This window comes from Labrus mixtus, chromosome 17 (genome assembly GCF_963584025.1).
Source record: "Labrus mixtus chromosome 17, fLabMix1.1, whole genome shotgun sequence".
NCBI classification, from domain to species: Eukaryota; Metazoa; Chordata; class Actinopteri; order Labriformes; family Labridae; genus Labrus; species Labrus mixtus.
Window position 1 is genome coordinate 679,429 of NC_083628.1, and position 24,177 is coordinate 703,605.

Below are 24,177 nucleotides of genomic sequence, written 5' to 3' on the forward strand. Positions count from 1 at the left end.
CAAAGCTTGAGACAAATTTACATTTTAGAAAACAAATGTACAAGTGGCAGAACACTTTTTGAAGTTCCTTTGCCGGCAAGATTACGTTGTTTGTAAATTCTTTTTGCTTTTGTCATTTTGATTTTGATTTTTGAAAATGTCAATTTGTCTCAAGCTTTTTAAAATTGTTTCACACTTTGTACTTTTCTTTTGCTCTTCCCAGCCACCATAGCATCGGTGACATCGCTGTGTCATGGTAAGCAGCCTATCGGGTCCTTTTTTACAGGCCCCGGGAAACCTTAACAAACCAGTAGGAAAGATTATTTTATGTATTTTCTCTAGATGTTGCAAAAGGTTCTTAGAATTTTTAGAAAGTTTTCTCAGGATTTTGTGAAAGAGGTTCTGGCATCAGCCTATTTCCCCCCTTCCACGTCCCTTATGGGGGTCCATACAAAGTTCTGTTGCAACCTTATTTTTGTAGGTCATAAAACTATTTGGGGGGGGGGAGAAAGGGGGATGCTACTTGAATAAATAATACGTTCAGCTTTTTGTGCTGAGGTCACCTCCTCGTCTTCTGTGACCTCCAGCTGAAACATCAAACATGCTGTTTATGTTGACGTTTCACTGTCGCTCATTCACAGTAAATGCTGACCCCTGGTGGACAGATGATCCCACTGCATATTGTCTCTTAACCTTTTCTATCTGTGTTTGTGTCACCCGATTAGCCAATGAGGAATCAATTCCAGGGCAGCGTATGCTCATCAATAAACACACCATTGTGAAAGTGTTCTCCCAGACTTTGACTTCCAGCCTGCAGCGTGTCTCCTAAAGAAGTGGAAGTCATCATGAGATAAGACGCTGCAGTGAAGATAAAGTGGTCAAACTCCTCTGCATTCAAATCAGACGATTATAACATCTGCTCAAATGTGTGGACTCCGTGACCTGATCTGCATTACACAAAGCTTCAACCTCGACTGTCTGAGATTATTTTTTGATTTGGAAACCAGCCGTATGAAGAACGTTTTGATGCTGCTTTTTTTAAATCCTGCTGATGGTATTAAAGAGGCTTAAAGTCCAAAACAACAGAAAATATATGAATGAATGTATGTATGTTTAAAGATGTTTAAAATCACAGTAGGCATGAAATAGGAATCACAAAGTCATAAAGAGTCATTTTAAACACATTTATTACCTCCAATCTTTTCTTAATTATTTGACACTTAATGATTTCAGTCACGTTCATACATTCACACGTTGCAGAGGACAGTAGTTCACAAAGAGGAGTGCGTCCGCTCTGTCTGACTCAGTGGTCGTCTGAGGAGGTTTGTGATCCTGATTGCACATAAGTTATTCAGACGAAGAAATGTTTCCCCCCTTACAAAAAAGGCACTTTGGTCTTAAAGTGGCAGTCAGTAGACCTTCATGTTCCCTTGTAACTGTCTAATACTGCTCCTGGAGAAAACACTGTCCAGAACTGTTGAGTACTAACCCTAACTAGCACCTAACCCTGTGCTATCAGAACAAAAGAAACACAAAACTGCTTTAATGGAGGAAGTGGGTTTGGCATGTCTTTATACAAAAAAAGTGGTTCTTAGTTTTGGAGCGTCTTCACCGGGACAGGAAGTCTCAACGCCGAGAGCCTGGACAGAAAAACATGTTCAAAACAAAACATGATTCTTCTTCAGGTAAGGGTTTCATAAACTCTACAGTACGGTAAAATGTGGAAGCACAGCAAGGGGAGGAGCATCGTGTCACAGTGTTTCAGTTCAACATACTCAAAAACATGTTGATGAGTCCACACGCCAACTGTGTGTGTGTGTGTGTGTGTGTGTGTGTGTGTGTGTGTGTGTGTGTGTGTGTGTGTGTGTGTGTTAATGTGAGTGTCAGTCCGTGTCGTCTTGCAGTAGAGGGTCTTGGTCTTCGGGTGTAGTGCTCCTGTTTCCAGCGGGTGCAGCATCACCGTCTCTTTTACTTCTCTGTGTCGGGAAAGAAATGAAGGAAAAAAGCAGAATTAAAAGAATTCAGAGAATAAAAATAAAAAATAAAAACTTTATTGGATGAACTTAAAAACAAAATTTCAGATTGTTTTTGATGTCAGGCCTCGGGGGTGAGAGAGTGAGGGACCGCCGGCCTCCAGGACTACATCGAGTGCACGATATAACCGAATGGAAAAGGAAAGCTCCTTAATATGTAAAACATCATCCTCTTCAGAGGAGGAGTCCAAACAAACGGACTCTTCCACATTGTGGTGTCACATATTTCTTTCATTTCTTGTCACTGTGATGGGACCACCACTCACATGTACGTGTTTCCTTGAAGTTCACTGCAAAGCTTGAAACACACATGTACTGTTAACTCACACGTTTGTGTATATGCCTTTGTGTGTGTGTGCACCCACCTGAATTATTCATGAAACATTTCTCCTTTTTTTCGTGGTCATATGAGTCTTTAAGCTCTTTTTCAGAGGCCTAAGAGATGACAAAATTGTCTCACATCAGCCAATCAGGAAATACACATAAATAATTTGCAGAGGGTTAATTTGAGGCTGTGACACAGGTGAAAGCAGTACCTGGTCGGGGGGGTTATTTGAGTCTGTGGAGGTGACAGAGTTGCTAGAATTCATGCAGGGATTCTCTTTGCTGGTGGTGATCAAACCGACCAAACTGATAAGTTAGAGGAGATGCGATTGTGTTAATTCAGAGTCTTTTCAACAAATTCAGATAGAGTTAGGTGTGAGGGCATTGGGCTGGTTTGCCTCCAGGCTGATTATTATGCAATCAATCGAGACAGGACAGAAATGAGAAGCTGAAATCTGTAAAGAATTAAGAATCGATACTTGTAATCAAAGATAAACTAATTTGTTTCTGCTGCATCCTGAAGTTTAATTTTTCTACTTACCAGGAACACAAGAACCTGAGAAGGCGTAAATATTCACAGATAATCTCCTCGCACCTTCAATCAGACGGTTCAAAATCAAATGATTCAGAATTTGATGAATGATTTGGATGATTTAAAATCTAAACGGTTGACGTTTTACAAACCCCAGGGTTGCACACCACTGTGGAGATTTTTGCAGCTTCTCTCTGAGACTTCTGCAAAAATAAAAAATACTTTTAAATGATGATATAAAACCTTAACCCTTTGACGGACATTTCACTTCAGAGACCTCCCTATACGGGCGGCTGACACAACCATAAAAACACTTCAGCAGAGTTGTGATAGCGAGATTTGATCACTCTCTGATTAACTTTAAGAGGTTTGTTTATGACTTTATACGACAGCAAATGTTTCATAACCTCCTCACAACACAACACACTCAAAGTAACCTATGATTTGGGTTAAAGAGACATGCTAATAGATTTAAGTTGTTACAAGAAGAGTTTGTAAGAACCAAAATAAAGAGCATAGCTGAGGAAGTTGCTATCCTAGCTTAGCATAACTATTGCAAAGTGGAGGAAAGAGCTAGCCCTGCTCCGACCTTATAAAGCTCACCTATTAACACTTTAAATCTTGTGTATTTAACACTAACGAGGATACAGTGGCTAAACTAGCTGTTTATGTAATATATGAAACTACAACTAGGAGGTAGCTAGCTTAGCTTAGCATAAAGACAGGAAAAAGTAAGCCCCTCTGCGTCTAAACGTAACAAAACTTAATCTGTAATATATTGTTTGTTACATCTCATTAATGTCAGATTTTGAAAAACGCTATGGGTTTACCTTTTCATGAAACCTGAATGCTAAGCTAAGCTAACCCTCTACTAGCAGTAGTCACATATGCAGTAAAGCCATTCAATTGAAATATTTTGATTTTAAGCCAAGTTAAATGACTGGAACGTCTATCATTTCTATGAGCAAATGTGGAGCTGGAATGAGAGGGCTGTTAGCTTAGCTTAGCATAAAAACTTGATGCAAAGCTAATAGTGAGCATAGCTCTTATTGTAGTACTTTAAGTCTTTATGCTAAGCTAAGCCAAAGTGTTAATTTAGTTTAAGTTAAGTGTAGAATTAATCGTGAAACTATTCAACTCTCTACATGAATAAACTAATAAGACTGATACCGTTGTCATGTTCGTATGCTAAATTTGAAGCAAGATGAAAAAGGCTGTTAGCTTAGCATGAATTTTGTTGCAAGTGAAACAGCGATTACAGCTCTGATCTTAACACTTACAACAAGGAAGTAAAGATGTTAGAGACAGTTTTTTTAGGCTAGCAACCTAATGCAAATTTAAGCTAACTGTAGCTCCTAGCTAGCTCGTATACAGTAGTTTAAGAGTGAAATTATTAACAGGAAGATGTGATGATTGATATCTCTGGATTCAACTGGATTAGTTTAGCATTAAAACAATAATTCAATGAGACAGTGAGCCATGCTTTAACTGTTTAGCAAACAATATTTGGATTATAAATTAGGGAACTAGCAAAACGCATTTTTTTGTTTGCATCCAGCTTCCAGTTTTTCTGCTAAGCTAAGCTAACGGCTTCTTTTTTTAAGTAGAATCGATCTTTTCATCCATATTTCAGTGTAAACTGTTCCTTAATCAAACTCTTAATACTTGTGATGTTTTATCACATCTTCCTGTTCAGCAAAGGGATGTAAAGATTGTATCTTCTCTTTCAGGTGTGTTAGGGACCTTTATAGTGTTTATACTATCCCTGTGACATTTGTGTTCATTCATCTGATAAGACAATACAAACACATACATTCACTGCTGAATGTGTACGCGAGAGTCCAGAGGTTCAGTGACACATGAGGACAAACTTCTGCTGACTAACCCCCGAACATATCAGCTTGTCCCCAAACCAGAGGACAACACGAGACCTGCTGCCTTATCCTCCGTTAACTGCACCTTTAAAGATAATATTCTGTTGAATATATGTATATATGTTGACATCGATGTATGGAGATAAGCTGGAAATATGTGCAGCTGTAGGTCATTTAACAGGTAAGCAGGACAATGTTCAAACTGCATTTTGTTTAGTGTTGACAAACATTCCTGCTACTGCAAAAAACAGCGTTAATGAACACAGGCCCTCACTGTGAAATGTCCCCCCTTTTCCCCCCACTTGTTTGAAGTAAAGGTTGCATTGTGCTTTAAATCCCATCCTGTATATGAATCAGAGTGTGTTCAGTACAGCCTCTCCTGCTCCTTCTTCCTGTTCACAGAAGAACATTCATGCACCATGCTGCATGCAGTTAAAAAAAGAGGTCATGTGCCTTCATGCTAGGCGGCGGCTTTACCTTCACTTTGTGATACACCAGGGAGGCGATGAGTATCGTCGCCAGGCCGAGGGCGATGAATCCGTACTGCATGTACTCCATCACAGCGGGAAGAATGACCAGGTTTGTGTGGAACGTGGTGAGGATGGGGCCGTCTATATAACCGCTCTGAGGAGGGGAAAAATGACACAAAATTAAAGTAGACATTCTTCTACAGCAACATTATTATGACCATGGAGCAGCTTTACTTTAGGATAAGTCTGTATTTTATTTTGAAGCTGCTGACTCTACCTTTAAAGTCTTTATATTCGATTTTTCACACTTAAAATGTAGAAATCAAATATCTCCTCTGAAAATAACTCTGTGAGTCATGACTGTCTACAATGGGTGTAACACCCGAGTCCCACTGTCTGTGATGTTTTCAGAGTCCTATCTTCACTTTGTTTACATCGCCCGGACGGCCGGCTGACTCCTCCCCTCGTGTATAAAAGTAGTTTAATTGAGGGACTAGAGAAAAGAAGAATAACATACTGTACTCACTGCTTAACTGTGTTTCTAGATCACGCTCATTTCAGGTAAATTTACATGCAGTGTGAAGATACGAGCATAATAAAGATCGCTAGCATTAGCATGCTAACACAACAATGCAGCGCGAGTTGTTTTAGTTTCATGCTGGTGCTCAAGGGCGACATCTGCTGGATCAAAAAATCACATAAAGACTTTAAAAGGTGCAAAACTCACAATTGGCTTTTTTAAAAGTTTAACATTTGGAAACAGATTTTGAGTCACGGTTGAAAATCACTGAACATTTTTCTGGTTTGCAAACTGGCAGCTCTTATACAAACAGAAACATTGGGAAATCTTGCAAAACAAAAAAAAGCTGGCTCCAAACATCACCTTGCAGCATGGAACACAATGATCACACACTGGTGTCTATATCAGAATCTTACCTCCTCAAACCAAATCATTGGCATCACCACCTCAGAAATCTTGCCAGTTTCTCTGCAAGAACAAAAAACAGTTAATGTCAAAATCCAGGGCTGCAGAGTGCACGGTGAGAAAAAAAACAGGAAATCTCTAAAAGCATGCACAATGGATACATCTTAAAACCTCTAAACAAACAAGAATTGTTCAGGGAAAAACCTCCTTACGTGATGGCCGACACCTTCTTCATGTAGAGGTTGAGCTGCAGGCGGATGGAGACGTTCAGAGGGACGCCTGTTTCCTGGGAAAAGACATAGAGAAATCTTAAAAGGAGGCATAAAAAATAAAAGAAAACTCACCAAAGCCCACTTTTCAAAATAAAAGAGAATCAAACAAGAGTGCTAGAAAAAAGTAAATCTCCACTCAGCTATTAAGAAAACGTTCCCATCAGCACAGTAAACAAAAGAAGGAAATCCTTAATGGTGCTCCATTCTTTGGTCGTCTTTTAGAAGACTACGATCCAGTTTAACCATCAAATAAGTCGCCCAAGGACTCCCCATTCAAGCCGGCTTGGCAGGGAAATGTGGACTCTCCCAAAAGAAACATTCATGCACAGTTTTGACTTCGTCTGCGGAAGTTGAAGGACACTGTATTTCAGTTTGATGGGTGTAAAGTCGCAGGTGGTCGCGATGCGCGCCATGTGAGCTCCATGAAGTCTCAACAATCAAACACCAAGACAAACTATTCTCTCAGCACTTTCCATGATCTTTATCCAAATTAAACAGTTCTAACCCTAACCCAGTTTTTCTGGTGAGAACTCTAACAGCCAATGATTACAGATAATTCCGACATAATTACCCAAATAAAAGTGCGTACATTTTGCAGCTTAAAAGTAAAACGAGCAGTTTTTAAAATGTCTGGACAAAGAACCCGACCATCAGCACAAAGCTGCATCTTCAGGGCAGTGGGAAGCGGACACGCTTCCCACTGCCGGACACTGCCGGACACTACAGGAAATGAAAAAGCCCCTGAGCCCAGGAAACCATTCTCTACAGCAGTGCTTGCCAAAATGTGGGCCGCAGAGCAGTGAACTATCTTCGTGCCAGATTCTCAACCTTTGAATCACTCAAAGGACTCAAACGCCCAGAGAACCAATCTTGAGACTTCTTGGGCAGACCCCGAGCAGGAGCTTTGGTACCTGAAACCCCGGACCCAACAGCTTGGGGCCCCCCGACAGTTAGTCAATGAAACACCCCAAAAAAAACAGAAGAGGAATTATCCGTCGATAGGAAAGAAAACAGGAACAGGAAAAAAAGAGGAAGAGGGGTTAGTGTCTGGACACTGGCAGACCAAATGGGGTTAAATGCGGGTGGTGGGGCCCCCAATTATTTCCTGCCTGGGGCCCAAACAGACTCTAGAAGCGCCACTGCATATTTGAAATATGCCGGGTTAAAAGGTTTTGCAACTACCCAACCAACAGCTGCACAAACAGGCAGCAAGGGCTCCAACGTATTTCAAGTTAAGGATAAACCTCCTACAGGAGTGTACGACTAACGGACTCTGATTGTTATTCTAAGTGTCTGACAACGTCACAGACCGGATCCCCCTACAGAAATACGTCCCCCTTAGAGCCACCGGAGCAAACCCCAAACTTGATGTTCCTCTTTAGACCCCCAATTTGTTACAACAGGGTCAGGGTAAAAAAAACATCAGAATTAACCCTTTAACGTCGTTCCCTTGCAGGCAGTTTCCTCCTGCATGTCTGTACTAAATGTTCAAGTGGATTGTACAAACGTTGTGTGATCCATTCACACACCCCCCCCCCCCCCCTCCAAAATCCCCTTTTCCCCTTCTAATCAAATCCCAATGATAATCACCAGCGCTTCCCGCACATGTTTCCTTGTGCAATGTCACCGCTGACATTGTCTGTACAAATCATTCCATGCTGGATCATTTTGATTTGAGCTGGCTGGGAAGAATGAATGAATCATTGTTAAATGTTCTGAAAGTTACCCCACCCCGAGTGCGGAAAATAAAAAGTTGTTGGCTTCATATAAATTTGACAGTACCAAAAAAAAGTTGTGTAATTTTTAAAAAGCGGTTTAAATCTGGAAAAGGAACGAGCTGTCCGTACTTTGTAGACCACAGGGGTGCAAACTGATCAGGGATGAAAAAGGTAACATGGATTCAAACCACCTAGGGGGGTCCGGGGGCATGCAGGAAGATTTCTTTTTTTTTTTTTAAATATCAGCTTTAAAATGTGAATTTACAGAAGATTTTAGCATTCAGACTAAAGAAGCAAACAATAAGAAAAACACGATGTTCTGTTTGAACTTTTTGATAAAGCTTCAGTGAAACATGAAGACCCCCATGATGCTCCCAACCTTCAGTCCCTTTTTATAAATGGGATGAATTTGCAGAACAGGGCTTACCATGTTCCACTAAGAGGTGATGTGAAGGACAGTCACTGTGCAGGTATCTCTCAGAGTCTGAGAGAACATCATCATACAGTCATCAAGTGTGACAATATTTTCCCATCTTTTCTATCATATATATGAAACATTATCAATATATGAACCTGATGTTTTACCTCCTGCTGATTCTCATTAAGTTTATATTCTCTCTCTTATTACGTGTTGACCAGCTGTCACTTTAATGTTTCCTGAGATAATAATGAAGCAGAGAGCTGGATGAAGTTACCTTCAGCTAGCACACATTTCTCTCTCTCTTTACCTCTGGATACCAAACAGTAAATATGATCAGACAGGATGTTGAACAGAAAGGCTGGCTTGCTAACCAGACTTATCACAGGAAAATAACGTTATGTAACTGAGCCATGTGCTGCACATTGTGACTCATTGAATCAGGTTTCATGCTTCTTGCGTTTGGCGTGGCGATATTGCGCAATCGTGGTCGGTGCGAGAATGGTCCGCGGAGGGTCTGAGCTGCGACACCTCCGAGATTTTGTAACAGTGCCGACCGCGTTGCAATGATTGGCTACAGGGGCCGGAAGTACGTTCTTTGTGCCGTGTTAAGCAATCAGACCGCTCTGACCGCAGTCAGTATGAAACGACTCGACGTTTGCAGGGACATTGCTCGCCGGCTGCAAGAAGCATGACAGCTCGCGTCATAGACCCCCCCCCCCCCCACTAAAGTCTAAAGACTAAAGAGGGAAGACACTTTAACTGAAGAGATGCTGGAGGAGATGATCCATGACAGACATGATTCCCCTTCATGTTTTTAAGTTTTTCTTCACCTGCTGGTTCCTTAAAGATTCATCGCTGCCCTCGAGCATTCCCATTTAGAAAAAGTTGGATCTGGGACAATAAGTATTAAGATTATATTTGTTGCCATTTCTTGCTCTATAACATATTAAATAGATTCCCTCCATTTCAGCCTCTACATCCCTTTCATTTAGCAGCATCAGATTCCAAATACAGGACTTGTACTTTGCAAGATGGCCGACGATAATCAGCTAACATTACTGGACTGAACCAATTCTACAATTCATTTAGCAGACGCTTTTATCCAAATCTAACCAACATAACTTTAGCCTGTACCACCAATGTGTTTCCACAGCGTAACATTTTCTTTTCTAGCTTAACATCTTCTTGGAAACCAACTTTTGTTCAGAGGTCATTGAACCAGAGACACCAGGAATCTGCTCAAGTGTAAAGACGTCACGCCCAAATTAGCTCCAAGGTTTTTTGTCTCCATAAAATCTAACACCACTTAAATAAAGGAATCTAATTTCCTGGAATCCACTGAGCACTTGACGTTGTTTTCTTGGAAAGAGATGTTATGGGAGGTGAAAATGATTTAGTTATCAAACCTTATTTTTTTATTGGAGCTATATAAAGTAAACGACCCAAGCTGACATAAATTATGGCAAATTATCCCAATTTCCAATTACCTTATCAGCATGCAGGTAACAGCCAAACGCGCTGCTGAGCCGATTTACACAAGCAGAGTTGCATAAGGAGCGAGATGAATCATGGGAGTGTAGCTTATCACCCTTTACTGCGACGTAATTATAATCAGAACACGTTTACTGTTTTATTGCACAGGTCGGCAATAAAATCTGATACCATCCAGTTCATCCAGGGAATTTTCCTTTGACTTTAATGTCACACATAATGACTTCAAACAGTGAAGCTAAGCTATCAGCAAGTAAAAACAAAACATGCAGTAACATGTCAGCTCGATTTAATGATAACTGAAAGTCTGCTTAATGATTAACAGCTTTTCTACACTTTATTTGTCCAAAGAATCAAGACGTCCTTACACAACGACTACAGTCCACATCACCGCTATGCAGACGACACTCTGATTTACTGATCGACTACACTCTCTAAAGCTGTGTTCACACATGCACTGAAAATATCTAGATCACTTCAGGAGGACTGCTTCTGAGATTCTCCTGATCTGGTTGTTCACACATTCACCTCACAGGGGGAGACTTTCCCTGTCAGACAGGAGGAGGGGGCGGAGTCTCCCGAGGTAAAAAAAAAACGGATGCAGAACAGAGTCCTCTACATGACGCTATAAAGAGAATATTTGTCTTTGTATCAATGCTGCGTGTAGTGTAACAGAATCTCAATGTGAACTAAAGAGAGGAGAAGAACAAACTGGAGAACAGGAAACATGCAGCAGCAGGTTGATTAGAGCACAGAGATGGTAGAGGTGGCGTGCAGACAGTCTATGGTCGTGCAGCGATCACAGGGAATAAAGGTCACCCCCCCCTCCCACTGGCCCCTCCCACTGGCTCCAGGTGAATTCTCCTGATTATATCCTGCTGCGTTCTCACATCAGATCACTCTGACTTTCTGCAGAATAAATACGAGGAGACTTTCATCTCGTTCTGAGATGATTATAAAACAATCTTTTCTATCAGTCCCGGCTTAAACTCGTTTAGATAGAAAACGACCCTTCGCACACCTTCGACCTTGGAGATTACTCTGACAAAGTTTTCAAAAAGATAAAAAACCTGCGTTTGACCATGAGACGAAAGACAAAGTTTGAAAGTCTGTGATATGTAATCAGTCCATCAAGATGACTGGAACAGGGCTCAAGGTACATTCTGGATCCACTCTGTAAATCATCCTGTGTGTGTGTGTGTGTGTGGCTGTGTGTGTGTGTGTGTGTGTGTGCGCGCGCGCACTCACTGGGTGAATGTCGATGAAGAGGCCGTGCTCATCCTCACTTGGACTCAGGCCGTTCACGTAGTCCAGCAGGACCGGATCAGCGTTGAAGAAGTGAGGATGAGAGATGAAGACCGGAGAGTCTGGGAGAAACAGGAAGAGGAAACATTCATTTATTATCTCGATGCTCGGCACATTAACTCAAAAACTTTTACTGAAGTACAGGAAGTAAGTGTGCAGAAAGGTGAGGGACAAGCTTCATACGTCCAGTTCTCCACAGCCGTCAGGTGTTTAAAGGGTTATCTTATCGTACCAATTTCCTTATCTGCTAAGTGACAACATGTGCTACAAAGTCTAAACATACAACAAACATGCATGACCTGACCACCATTGTTTTTTATCTAACCTGGGACCCCTTTATTGACTCAAAGGGACTCAGACATCTTAGGACTTAAGATTTCAGCAGCCGGCTCGCTGTGAGACAAACTCTGATGGTTGCTAAGTTACCCAAAACGTGGATCTGATCGGTCACCCTCAAGGATTTGGCTTGTTTAAAGGCTTTATATGTGATTTTTTGATCCAGCAGATGTCGCCCTTGAGCACCAGCATGAAACCAAAACAACTGGCGCTGCATTGTTGTGTTAGCATGCTAATGCTAGCGATCTTCATTATCCTCGTATCTTCACACTGCATGTAAATTTACCTGAAATGAGCGTGATCTAGAAACACAGTTAAGCAGTGAGTACAGTATGTTATTCTTCTTTTCTCTAGTCCCTCAATTAAACAACTTTCATAAGCGAGGGGAGGAGTCAGCCGGCCGTCCTGGTGATGTAAACAAAGTGAAGATAGGACTCTGAAAACTCTGAAAACATCACAGACAGTGGGACTCGGGTGTTACACCCATTGTAGACAGTCATGACTCACAGAGTTATTTTCAGAGGATATATTTGATTTCTACATTTAAGTGTGAAAAATCACATAGAAAGACTTTAATCGCTGAAGCAATCTGCTGGAGCAATTCTAAAACTTTTTGTGCCCGTTAAAAATGTAGTATCGGTTAAACAGAGTCGGGTTCTCCGGCACAACTATCACAACCAACTATCAAGGTGCATGAAGTGTTTCAAAAAGCTCCAGACCGACACGTTTGGGCTTCCTGATGGGACCCGGATGAAGGCCATAAAGCCACAACGCGTCGGCCCTAATAAAGTTACTAAAGTTGATTTTTCATCTTAAAAGTCTCCAGGGCTCAGGTGAAGCTTTTTACTCACTGTGGCGGCAGCTGCTGACGTTCAGCAGACCGGACTGCCTGCAGGGACAGAAGCCTTCATTGGGAGCGTAATCGGTCCCGTTTGCAAACAAGGTCTTGGGTGCGACATATCGATACAGAGGGATCCCCTTCATCTCGCCCGGGCGCTGGTAGACGAGCTCCATAGATCTAGAATAGAAAGGAGGAGTTGTTGACTAAATGAATGAATGAAACCTTTTTTGTCCCTCTGGGAATTGGTCTTGCACCGAGAGCATAAATCACTATATAGACAAACATTTGCAGGACAGCACATAAAAAACAGTAAAGCATCACATGACTAAAACAAGGGATTTCAGTAAGTGAAATGGTCAGCTGTGACCTTGTTGGCTAAATTCAGTGTGTAATGTCAGGTCAGAAATGCGGCACATTTGCTTCCCGGTTATCTTGCTGCCTAGTTAACAACCAGTTTGTTCTTATTTATGTAACAATGGAACAAATTGGTCCATGATTGAGACCACAGCAAACTAACTACAGGTGTGAAAACACCCCCCAGACTTCCCACTTTGGGAAATGGGAACCGTCCCATTAGTTCCTGCTTGTGATGTAAATCTGACAAAACAAACTGTCACTTCCCATTCCTCATTACGGTCTCACCTGCAGGCGTCGGGGCTGTAGAAAGGTAGAGTGCTCTCCTTGGTCATAAAGGGAGGCCACATCTGTCCAGCTGTGCCGTTGATCATGTTACACTGAGGCGTCTTCCAGTAGGGCAGCTGTGAACGCAGGTGACAAGTCAAGGTGAGCGTGAAAACAAACAGAAGAGCATTAAAAAGAGCCCTCAGGCAGGTGTCTTGCTGACGTGTGTCACCTTGGTCAGGCCGTTCCACGAGTCGACTTTGTGGACTTTCCTGATGTCGTCTTTTCCCGTGTTGATGGTGAACAGGCCGGTGTTGGAGTTGTTGAACTAAAAGGAAGAAACAGCCGGTGGTTAAACAAACAAAGGGTAAATCAAAATGAACTTCCAAACTCCATGTGATCTGCAGAGTCCCTCTGCTCCTTTAAGAAAAAGCTAAAGACCCAGCTCTTTCATGAATACCTACTAACTTAATGATGATGGTCTCCATATTATTGATGATGATGATGGTAATGACGATGGTTTTTGTTTGATAACGACGACTTATAAGATGGTTTCTATACTGATTAGAGCTCTCAAGAACTGCCCTCAATGTTGTGCTTTGCCTCTGGTCACTTCCTGTCAGCACCTGTGTGTCCAATCAGACTCAAAGCTGATCGTTTGCTCTTACTGACATTGTTCCCTTTTTTCTAGATCCTTGCTTGTGTTGTTCTTACTCTCTGATGTACGTCGCTTTGGATAAAAGAGTCTGATAAGAGAACTGTAGAATTGTGTGCTCGACAGTAAAAAAAACACTCACGTCAGCGAAGAGGCCGAACTTCCCCGAGGACGGCAGCATGCCCGGCAGGTATTTGTTGAGGAAATCGACCAGCCCGCTGTCGTAGCCCCACATCAGCTCCCCGACGGTCTTGGTCAGGAAGGGCCCCTCTTTGAAGGTCTTGAAGGTGGCGCTGATCATCAAACGCACGGCGAACGGCAAGTTTTCCATCATCACTGCGGCGCCCTGCAAGACACGAGCAGGTTTGTGAATGAACGATGGCGAGTTCATAAAAAACGGAGAGTGTGAGCGCGTCGAGGGGAAACATCGTGTCTTACCAGGACCAACATGTTGGGGATGGTGACGACGTCGGACTCGCTCCCTACAGACATGGTCGGCTCGAAGAAGTACCGCCTGTACTCCTTGTAGGACACCGTGTTGTTGGGGTGGAACGTGATGTTGTCTTTCTGGATGCGCTTTCTGGACAAAGGAAAACAAATAAACACAACAACACGTTTAGAAGAATCATTCTCAAACAGCTGAAAAGACACCTCAGAGATAGAAGGGTTCGCTCGAGCAGGTGAGGAACTGCGTCCAGGGAAGGTCAGAATATTGGAAAAAACGTAGAAGAGAGTGCTACACTGGGTCAAAAAAACTAAATAAATATAGAAAAATCAGAAAAGGTCAGAAAATTGTTGGATTTGAAGATTGACTAAAAGTATGGCAGCCCTCGAGACGTTTACCAGGCGACAATAAACACGATGTTGTAGGCTCGTCATCTCCTTATATGGTGTTTGAAATTGGCTAAAAACTGGAGTCTGGATTTAAAAAGATCACATAGTCGATCTGAGATCCCCGTTTGCTTATGATCTTGAATCTGGCATTTTTGAAGATTCCATTTTGGTCATTTTAAGCCACTTTTATTACGACGAGAGGGTGGAGCAACTCGCGACCCCCCTCCAAGCGTCTCGAGACCCCCCAGGGGGTCCTGACCCTCACTTTGGGAACCACTGGTCTAGAGGACAGGTGGTGGAGTCCAGCATTAGCTCGGAGACTTCCTCATCCTCGGTCTAAGGGGGGAGTGAGGGGGAGACTCTGTTTTTGCACATTTACATTTAATCTTTCATATTTAAGTAATATTTAGTTAAATCCTGGTTGTATATATTCACATTCTTAGTTTTGATATTTTTAGTACTTATGTACTTTGTATTTAATATTATATTATGTTTAGATTTGCTAACATTGTGTTTTTTACTCATATTGTGTGTTTGGATAACCTGCTGCTGTAACGCCACAATTTCCCAGTTTGGGATCAATAAAGTAATTCTATTCTATGTTAAGTTCTCTGTGACTTGTGTTTCTTTCATTCATGTTATAAGCTGTCGTATGTGAGTCTGTGTTGGATGTCGGTCGTCTTCTGCTCTAGTGTTTTGACTTCTAATTTTTGGTTGAAAGTAAGTTTTGTTTTTAGCCTTTTTTGTTAAAATAAATCTTATTTCGAGTTTCTGCAATTGGGTCCATCAATCTGTTCATGACAGGCCGGGTAGAAGAGGCTCTCTGTCAGAGATTGCACCGTCTATGACAGGTGCGTCTTTTTTCTGTACCCATGAATGACAAGAGATTTGTGTTTATGTGACCATGATGGGTCAGCCCGGCAACAAGAGGAAATACAGGCGAGGCAGATGTTGAGGATATCCTGGTTCGGTGGCCTCGCTCACTCCCTCATTTTGGTCTTGACGCTTCTCCTTGACCTTATGTGCTTAAAAACCCTGAGTGAACCACAGCTGACCCGGCTTGACTTTTCAGCCAGAAATCAAACAGAGGGCGTGACCCCGCGTCAGCTGACCTCTCCTATCAATGCTCAGAGAATCTCTACCCCAAAGCAGGTTTCACTTTGAATACCTAAACTGACTGGGACCGTCCCAGATGTCATATCAGAGCTCGTTCTGCTGGCCGTTTCAGATTCAGATTCTCTCTTCAGCCTGGATTGTAATCACGCTGGGTGTGACCTCTCCTACTGATGAGCAGATAATGGATCTTTAAGTGATCGGCCCAAACAAAGGCAGAAGACAGACTGAGCGTCTGCTGAGTGAATTGTAATTAGCAGAGAGAGAAAGTGTCTCATCCAAGGACACATCGGACATGTGGCTGCAGGAGCTCATCTCTCATCTCATACCTGAGCGACATTTGCATCAGGGTGTGAATCAAAAGATGTTTCTTACCAACAACTCAACCATCTCCCTGCGTGTTTATCGGCCATGTTTCAGCGTGATGTGTGACGCATATTTCAGATTCTGCTGCAGCCTCGTTTCCCTCAAACATTTCAGATTTCAGAGAGCGCGACTGCAGAGAGCGACGAGCAAAAAAGAAAAACCCTTCCAACTTTCAAACATCTTTCCTGCTGTTACATAACGAACTGGGTCCACATCTGGTTTCTATAGGATGCGCTGAGGGAGGAGAAAAACTTAATGTACAGACGCCCCCCTCCCCCCCGTCACCCCTCCTCCTTCTTTTCATATAGGGAAAGTTATGTAACAGAGGTTTGTGATGCAGCCCACTAGGTCAGTGGTAAAGAGTTCACTTTGCCATATGGACACTGACCCACATAAGGGGTACATTCTGTTCCCAAAAAGTTAACTCTGCCCCCCTTTCCTCAACAAGTGAGCAGCATCCAGCCCAGTCTGAGCAAAGTGTGAGAGAGGAGCGTTAAGAAACACAAAGACAGAACGAGAGATGTCAGATTCAGATCAAGATTACCGGCTGCAGGACGGAGGAGCTGATGTGCAAATGCAACGCAGCAAGAAATGCATGAGGGGTTAATGATTCAGGACGAGACGTTCAAGAGGGAATGATCGGGTGTTAATGCATGATAATTAATGATAATGTTAATGTTTTTTTAGAAAGAGGCGTTTTCCTTCTAATCACAGTGATGATGAGAGACGAGCCAACCTTGATTTAGAATCTGGAGTCCGCCCCGTCTGAGACCTTCAACACTCACCTGTACACATAAGGTCCCCTCTGCTCCACCATGGGCTTCTCTCCGCTCAGGATCTCTTGGGGGTTCAGGACGTTGAAGAAGTAGACGGACATGTAGAACGGCACGGGGACGTCCTTCCACATGGTGTAGGACATCTCGTTTTTGGGGTCGATCACCGTGTTCTGACGAGAGAAGACATCAAGCACACTTTAAAAACCTCCAAAAGAACGTCTTTGTTCGTCCCATCAAACAAAAAATAAAAAATAACTTTTTATGGTCAAAAAATGCAAAATCAACAGATTGAAGAAGAAGAACCCGAGAGATGTTACTTTAACCATCTCAGAACTGATCACATCCTCTTCTATAAAAGACATTTCTACATCCTCAGGGTCCTTATGGAGGCTGCATATCAGAGGGTGTTGGGGGGGGGGGGGGGGGGGGGCAGACTTTCTGCAGCCAGACTTTTTGGCTTTCTGCATCAGAGCGCACACACACACACACACACGCACACACACACACACACACACACACACACACACACACACACACACACACACACACACACACACACACACACACACACACACACACACACACACACACACACACACACACACACACACACACACACACACACACACACACACACACACACACACACACACACACACACACACACACACACACACACACACACACACACACACACACACACACACACACACACACACACACACACACACACACACACACACACACACACACACACACACACACACACACACACACTTAAGTCCTGGTGCTGAAGTTGATTCAGCACCAGGACTACCTCCATACCCGACATCTACAAGTTTCTAGCTGTAGCCTCAGGAGTCTTTCAGATTTTTACATTAAAGCCCATCACCCCCCCCCCCCTCCCCATGTGATAACTTGTTTATGACCACTTAAAGGCCTCCACAGTTTTAATTATCACCAGATGATTGTTTTTAAAAACTGCTTGTTCTCTTCATTTTCTGAAATTTAAACAAAATAAAGGAGCTAAAATGTTTTTAAAATATTCATTAAGACTGAATAACAGCAGAACTTTATCCTGCAAACACACAAAAGAAGAACATCTGTACAAATATAAACATCTATTTCTACATTTTTTGTTTTTTCCACTCTTATGAGTAGCTCACTTATATTTCCTAACATGCAGATAGTTCTTAAATATTTATTGTGGCATTTTTACTCTTAATTTACTTTAATTTCTACAAAATAAAACGGCAAAAGTTAATCTACATTTACATTAAAGCTGAATAAAAGCAGGAATTTATCCTGCAAACACACAAAACAAGAACATTTATGCATCTTTTATTCATTTTTAAGGCTCTAAATGTTTTGTTTTTTTCCACTCTTACATCTAACTTACATTTCCTAACATGCAGAAAGTTTTTCCTCTTATTTTTCTGTCATTTCTACAAAATAAAACACCAAAAGTTAATCTACATTTACATTAAAGCTGAATAAAAGCAGGAAGTTGTCTTGTAGACACACAAAACAAGAACATTTATGCATCTTTTATTCATTTTTTTAAGCTCTAAATTTTTTGTTTTCTCTTGTGGCATTTTTTCCTCTTAATTTTCTACAATTTCTACAGAATAACGGAGCTCAAATTATCCTCTTATATACATTAAAACGGAATAACATCAGGAATTCATCCTGCAAACACACAAATAAGAAACCAATGTGTACACATACACACATCTATTATTCATTTTTAAGCTCTACATTTCTATTTTTCCCTCTGGTGTTTTGGCAGAGCCTCAGAAGTAGGTGGTATGTTTCACAACACTCACTATTGCACACATTATGTTACAACAGTCCTGTGCACCTTTAAATGAGCATTAAAATGAGGATGAATTTGACTTTTTGAGCTATTTCTGAGCGTGCACGCGCATTTGAACAGCTATTTACCTGCTCGTACTGCACTTTGAACACCTGTGACCCCTCTTCTGTTACTTAAAGGTGTAAAATAAATAACCTGACTCAGCAGATGAAGACTCGGGTTTTGGTGATCAGCTGCTTACCTTCACGATCTGGTCGTCGATGATTATCGGACCCACGAAAGTCAGAAGCGTCCCAAAAAACACGGTGAGCACACCTGCGACCACGAACCCCACGGCGACTTTGGCTTTATTGACAACCATTGTTTGTTTGTTGTTGACAGCTTTAACCCGGGTTAGCTTGTTAGCTTTGCTGCTAATCAAAGGAAGCGGACTCTAACTCACTACAACAACAACGAGTCAGGTTTAAAGAAACGGACGTAATGAGGTAAAGTCTGCTCTCTCTCTGCCGGCTTTTAAACACCTCTCATACATATTGTTGACCTGGCTACTGTTGTCATCGTTTTTATACGCCGCTTGTCACGCCTCCAACTGCGCTGAGGATTCTGGGAATTGTAGTTCGCGCGTATGCTACACTTACAGACTCCCAGATGACGTCATGTGGTGGAAGAAAGAAGTTTCTCTGCTGAATAAAGCCAGTATCACAGTTATGTAAAATACCGAGTTACAGGTAGGAAAGTACGGAAGAGGATAAGGGCCAGAAATGAGAAATAAGTCTTCACAGGAGGAAGGTTTATCCCCCATAATGCACTCTGAGAGAAAAGTTGAAATGTAGAGAAAAACATGTTTAAATGTCAAAAGCAAAAATTTAAAGAATAAAGTTAGAATTTTGGGGGGGAAAAAAGTCACATTTTGAGTTTAGGGGGAAATGTTGAGAAAAAAGTTGAAAGTTCAAGGAATGAAATCGACATGTTGGGTGAAAGGTGAAAAAAAGCAAAAATGATGTGACATATCCAGAATTAAGTCAAAATGTTAAGGTGTGTCATGGGCCCCCCTTGAAATATGATTGCCCACCCCAAAAAATCAAAAACTGTGATTGGCTATTTGCCATCTCAGAGGCGGGACTTAAGTTTAAAGCAATATTAGGTATTTTCGTTTTTTGCAAAGGTTGCGAGTATTTGGTGCCAGTTGGCTTCCTGAGCACTAAACAGGTGCCCTTGAACAAGCCCCCCCCCCCCAACCCCTCCCCCCCACACCCCCCGTCACTCTGACATCTCTCCACCAGTAAGTTCATGTCCACAGGATCATGATTGTGCATGTGTGTGTATTTCAGCCTCTGCGTGTAGCACGGAATAATAATAATAATAATAACAGAATGTTAAATTAAATTTCTTCTTCTTCTTCTGTTTTCTTTACATATTAATGTAACATTTTTTCTTCTGTTTGTCCTTTACATTAAAACCCTTCAAATCTTTTTCATAAGACACTTCGGCCTACATATGAAAGTAACACACTCTGTCTTCCACCAGGTCTGTGTTCGTTCCATCTCCGCTCAGTGTGTGTTCTTCCTCTGCTTTGACCCTCAGGTCGTAGTTTCAGAGATCCTGTGAGGAAGACTAAAAGACTCCAGGTCTCATTTTTACCAAGTGCAATTAATATGTTAAACAACAATTAACTATTTGTTGCTCTTTTTGCACTTGAATTGCACATTTGCACACCTCCAGTTTGCACTTTAATAACTTGAATTTCTATTCTGGTCCGGGCTCTTGACTGATTTTATTGCGCTGTTTTTATTTGGTTTTATATTTTGCTGTGTTGTCTGATTTTTTTTTTTTAATTCGTTTTGGTTTATGTTTTATGGTGATGTTGTCCTTGTGTTTCTTGTCTTCTGTGTGCTCCTGTTGCAACACAAATTTCTCCTTGTGGAACAATAAAGAATCTGAATCTGAATCTGGCTCCGCTGCGTCTCAGCTCCGTCAGTCCGGATTCGTCTGCAGCAGATACTCAAGACTTCTATTTCTGCAGGATGCCCGAGAATGGAGCATCAATTAACCACAGAGCAGAGCGAGCGGGACAGGAAGACAGACACCTGTTTATTTTCAGAATAAAATAATCTGTTTTGACGGTTAGGAACAAAGACCTTTTGTGTGTTTGTTGTTTTGTTTATAAAGGTTTTATAACTCATACATCATATTATCTCACACTGTTGGGAGTGTAATCTGTCCGGAGGGAGCATGGAGCCGGAGCGGAGCGGACACACAATGAAAACGTATCTGGTGGAAGTTCGGGGTTAAACTGTGCTGGAGTTTGGATTCACATTTTAAATACTTTAAATTCTGACTTTGAACATAAATCTGATGTTGCCTTTCTCTTGTGTTATAAAGTAGATATGATCGGTGAGCTTAGAAAGGGGTAATAATTGATATTTATTTAAGTGTGTGTTTTGTGCACACATCACACCTCACCACCCCCCCCCCCCCCTGCAGAAATCAGAACCCCAGCTGTCAAACAGTGCGGACCAGCTCCTTCATGATAACCTTCAGACTTTAAGCTTCTGGTAAGATCGTGACTGAATTATAACATTTACATGTGCAACAACTCTTCTTTTTTTATTTAAATAAAGGGATGGAGCAGAAGTAGATCCTCACATGAGTTTACTCAAGATAAAAAAAAAAGTGCATTAATGAGCTCAGAGGGCTGAACTATCAACATTGTAATGAGAACAAAATACATTCAGAGCCTTTAAAATCCTCCTGCTGGCATTCATAAAGCCATGTCCTCTGTACTTTATGTTGGTCTTATGCTGCGGGTGATACATTAACACCAGTAAAGATAGACTATGGATGGCACAGTCCAACATTAAAGCCTCTAAAGAGAACATGAAGCTGCAGCATCAGCGATTTACACTCACACAAAGACACTGCAGTTACATCTTTTTTTTTAAATTTTTAAAACATGAAAATATGAATCCTGCTCCTCCTGCAAAGTTTTAATTTTTTTTTAACATATTTTGCATCCTCTTCAGGTGAACGTGCTTACCTTCACGATCTGGTCCTTCATCACTGCAGGTCCCACAAACAGCAGCACCACTCCAAACACCACCGTCATAGCCCCCGCCACGATAAATCCAATGGCCACTTTGGTTTTATTGATGCGCATGGCTGCAGCTGATGGTCACCACTCCCTGATCACAGAGTTTAACTTAAACTTCCTCTGAGTCTGAGGAGTTTAAAAAACGACAGAGAGAGGTGTTAAAGTCGGCTCATTCAAGAGGAGGCTGCCAACTCACACGCGTGCTGTCTGTGTTTATACTCTGCAGACCACGCCCCCCTCCTCACACAGGGGAAAGAGGGGGGGCGTGCGCACGTCTTACTCATGTTCAAGTGCATCAAATTCATTCAGTCACATTTTAGTCAGATGACATTTTGTAAAGTCGCTTCATTTAAAAAAACAATCGTTAAATCTTAATGTGAAGGTTATAGTTGTTTTTATTTTTCTTAAAGGCCTCTCTGAATGCTGAAAACACTTTTTTTTTTCTTTTCAAAAATATTTTTATAAGACTTTTTACTTTTAAACACACATACAGACAATTCAAACAGTACAACAGAACAGACAACACACATTGGCCACAAATTACATTTCTTTATAATTTCTTTATATTTATAGACAAAATAGTTATGCCTGTAACCACAAAGTATGGCACGAAGAATGCCATGGCATCCAAGCTCGAGCAGGAAACAGTGTATAATAACCACAGTTGACAGTGAGGCAGCATTCTCTTTTCTTTTACATTGAAACATTTTTAACATTAAAAGCAATGTCTTTTAAGCAAGATTAGAAAACAACGCATAAAATAAAGGGCATCAAAAAAAAAAATTAAAATACATTTGAAAAAAAATGTTCTGCCCTATGACCCCAAAATATCCCTTTGTCTGTTTTCTGGGCTGTAATCCATCATCAGTCTTTTACCACTATATCTAAAGAAGGGTGTCCAAATTTAAAAAAAAATCCTCACCTTTACACTTGAATGTTAAATACTCCATTGGTATGAGGTCAAAGATTATTTTATGCCTTCCTAATACTGAAGGTATTGAAGTATTATCAATCCATCTTAGTAATATGTTTTTCCGGGCAGCTGAAAACACTTTTTAATAAAACACCTTCTGCATTAAACACAAACACAAGCCTCAGAAAGCATTGTTCATCCCTCACAGAGATGAGGAGAGGCTGAAATATCAACCAGGACGCTCAGATGTTTTATTTAAAGTTTTTATTTTATTATTGTGTCAAACATTACATTTTATACCCAGCCTGCAAGACACCATGATTTAAAGCGTGCAGGATCAGAGTGCAGAGTCAGTCTATTCATCATCAGAAAACAAAAAGGAAGACAAACAGAATATCTCGTCTTCTTTTCAAACCTTTTCAGACAACATTATCTTTAACTTAAAGAGCCGTGCGCAGTTTGTGCACATCCGTCCATCTCGATACTTCAGGTTTTTGACGAGCTACTTCATGAAACAATAATTCTCTAAAGTCATCGCCATCTGCACAATGAAAAAATAAAATGGTCAAATCACACATCTCAGAGAGAGTCAGATCTTAACTGTGCGGCAGAGGATCTTTGGCTTCTAGATAAACGACATGATACAGATAACTCAGGCTGATCTGTTCGATCTGTACAGATGTCCTTAGTTTAGTCTTGGACAGAACGTTTTAAAGATCTTATCTTTCATCATATATTTTCAAAAGGTGCACTTTCAATTCTTCTGTTTTTTTAAGTTTTTAAACCCACCAACAGTGTGCTCATATTTGCAGAGTTCACATCAAACACTGCAGGGAACTACGCGTTTCACATCGTGTCTCCTCAGGGTTTTGCTTTTCAGTATTTCATTTTGACTTGATTAAAATCAACCAATCAGAGGAAGCCACCGTGCAAAACGTGCCGTTCCCTCCAATGTTTTATATGCATTAAAGCCGTCTGTTGATCAGTTCGTACTTTGAGTGTGAGCTAGAGCACGCAAGAGGTAGAGAGCGAGCAGGGAGACAGGGAGGCGTCTGATTGGTTCATCAGATTGGTACCTCGTGGCAGACATTGGTCAAAGTTTTTACAGACTTACAAACTGATACAGATGATGGATTTTCTTTGTTCCTTTTTCAGAGAACATGAGTTATTAATTTCATTCAGGACCTAAAGACAATTTACACCAGAATCTGAAAAAGTGGATCTGAAGGAAAATGACCAACCCTGACTTTAAGTCATCAAGTTTCCATCGCAGAAGACAAAAAACTGAACTCCTAACAACTCTTTAGAATCAAACATTTGTGGAGTCCTGTGGGAGAGCCTTGAGGTTGTTATGAATGTGTCGTCATTACATCGGGGGGCCGGAGGTATGTTTAGGTTAAACGACATGGACATACTGGAAACACATAATGCAAAGAGAGAGAGAGAGAGAGAGAGAGAGAGGACGACTCGG

The 24,177-nt window shown here is 41.5% G+C and overlaps 1 protein-coding gene across 4 annotated transcripts; it reads right to left on the bottom strand.

Moving 5' to 3' along the window:
- Positions 1-1,149: 1,149 nt before the first annotated feature.
- scarb1 (scavenger receptor class B, member 1) lies at positions 1,150-21,899 on the bottom strand. 4 transcript variants are annotated; one of them, XM_061060837.1, is made up of 14 exons: positions 21,740-21,899; positions 16,896-17,056; positions 14,236-14,377; positions 13,940-14,143; positions 13,375-13,470; positions 13,164-13,279; positions 12,532-12,698; positions 11,288-11,406; positions 6,350-6,423; positions 6,149-6,200; positions 5,220-5,366; positions 3,021-3,071; positions 2,378-2,447; positions 1,150-1,955 (listed from the first exon to the last, which is right to left on the bottom strand). In XM_061060837.1, exons 1-14 carry the CDS (start codon positions 21,857-21,859, stop codon positions 1,948-1,950), a joined length of 1,527 nt encoding a protein of 508 aa, XP_060916820.1. In that variant the 5' UTR covers positions 21,860-21,899; the 3' UTR covers positions 1,150-1,947. The 4 variants fall into 4 exon arrangements, with proteins under 4 accessions (XP_060916820.1, XP_060916819.1, XP_060916823.1 ...); XM_061060836.1 differs by lacking the exon at positions 21,740-21,899 and adding an exon at positions 18,944-19,252; XM_061060840.1 differs by lacking the exons at positions 3,021-3,071; positions 21,740-21,899 and adding an exon at positions 18,944-19,252.
- Positions 21,900-24,177: the final 2,278 nt, after the last annotated feature.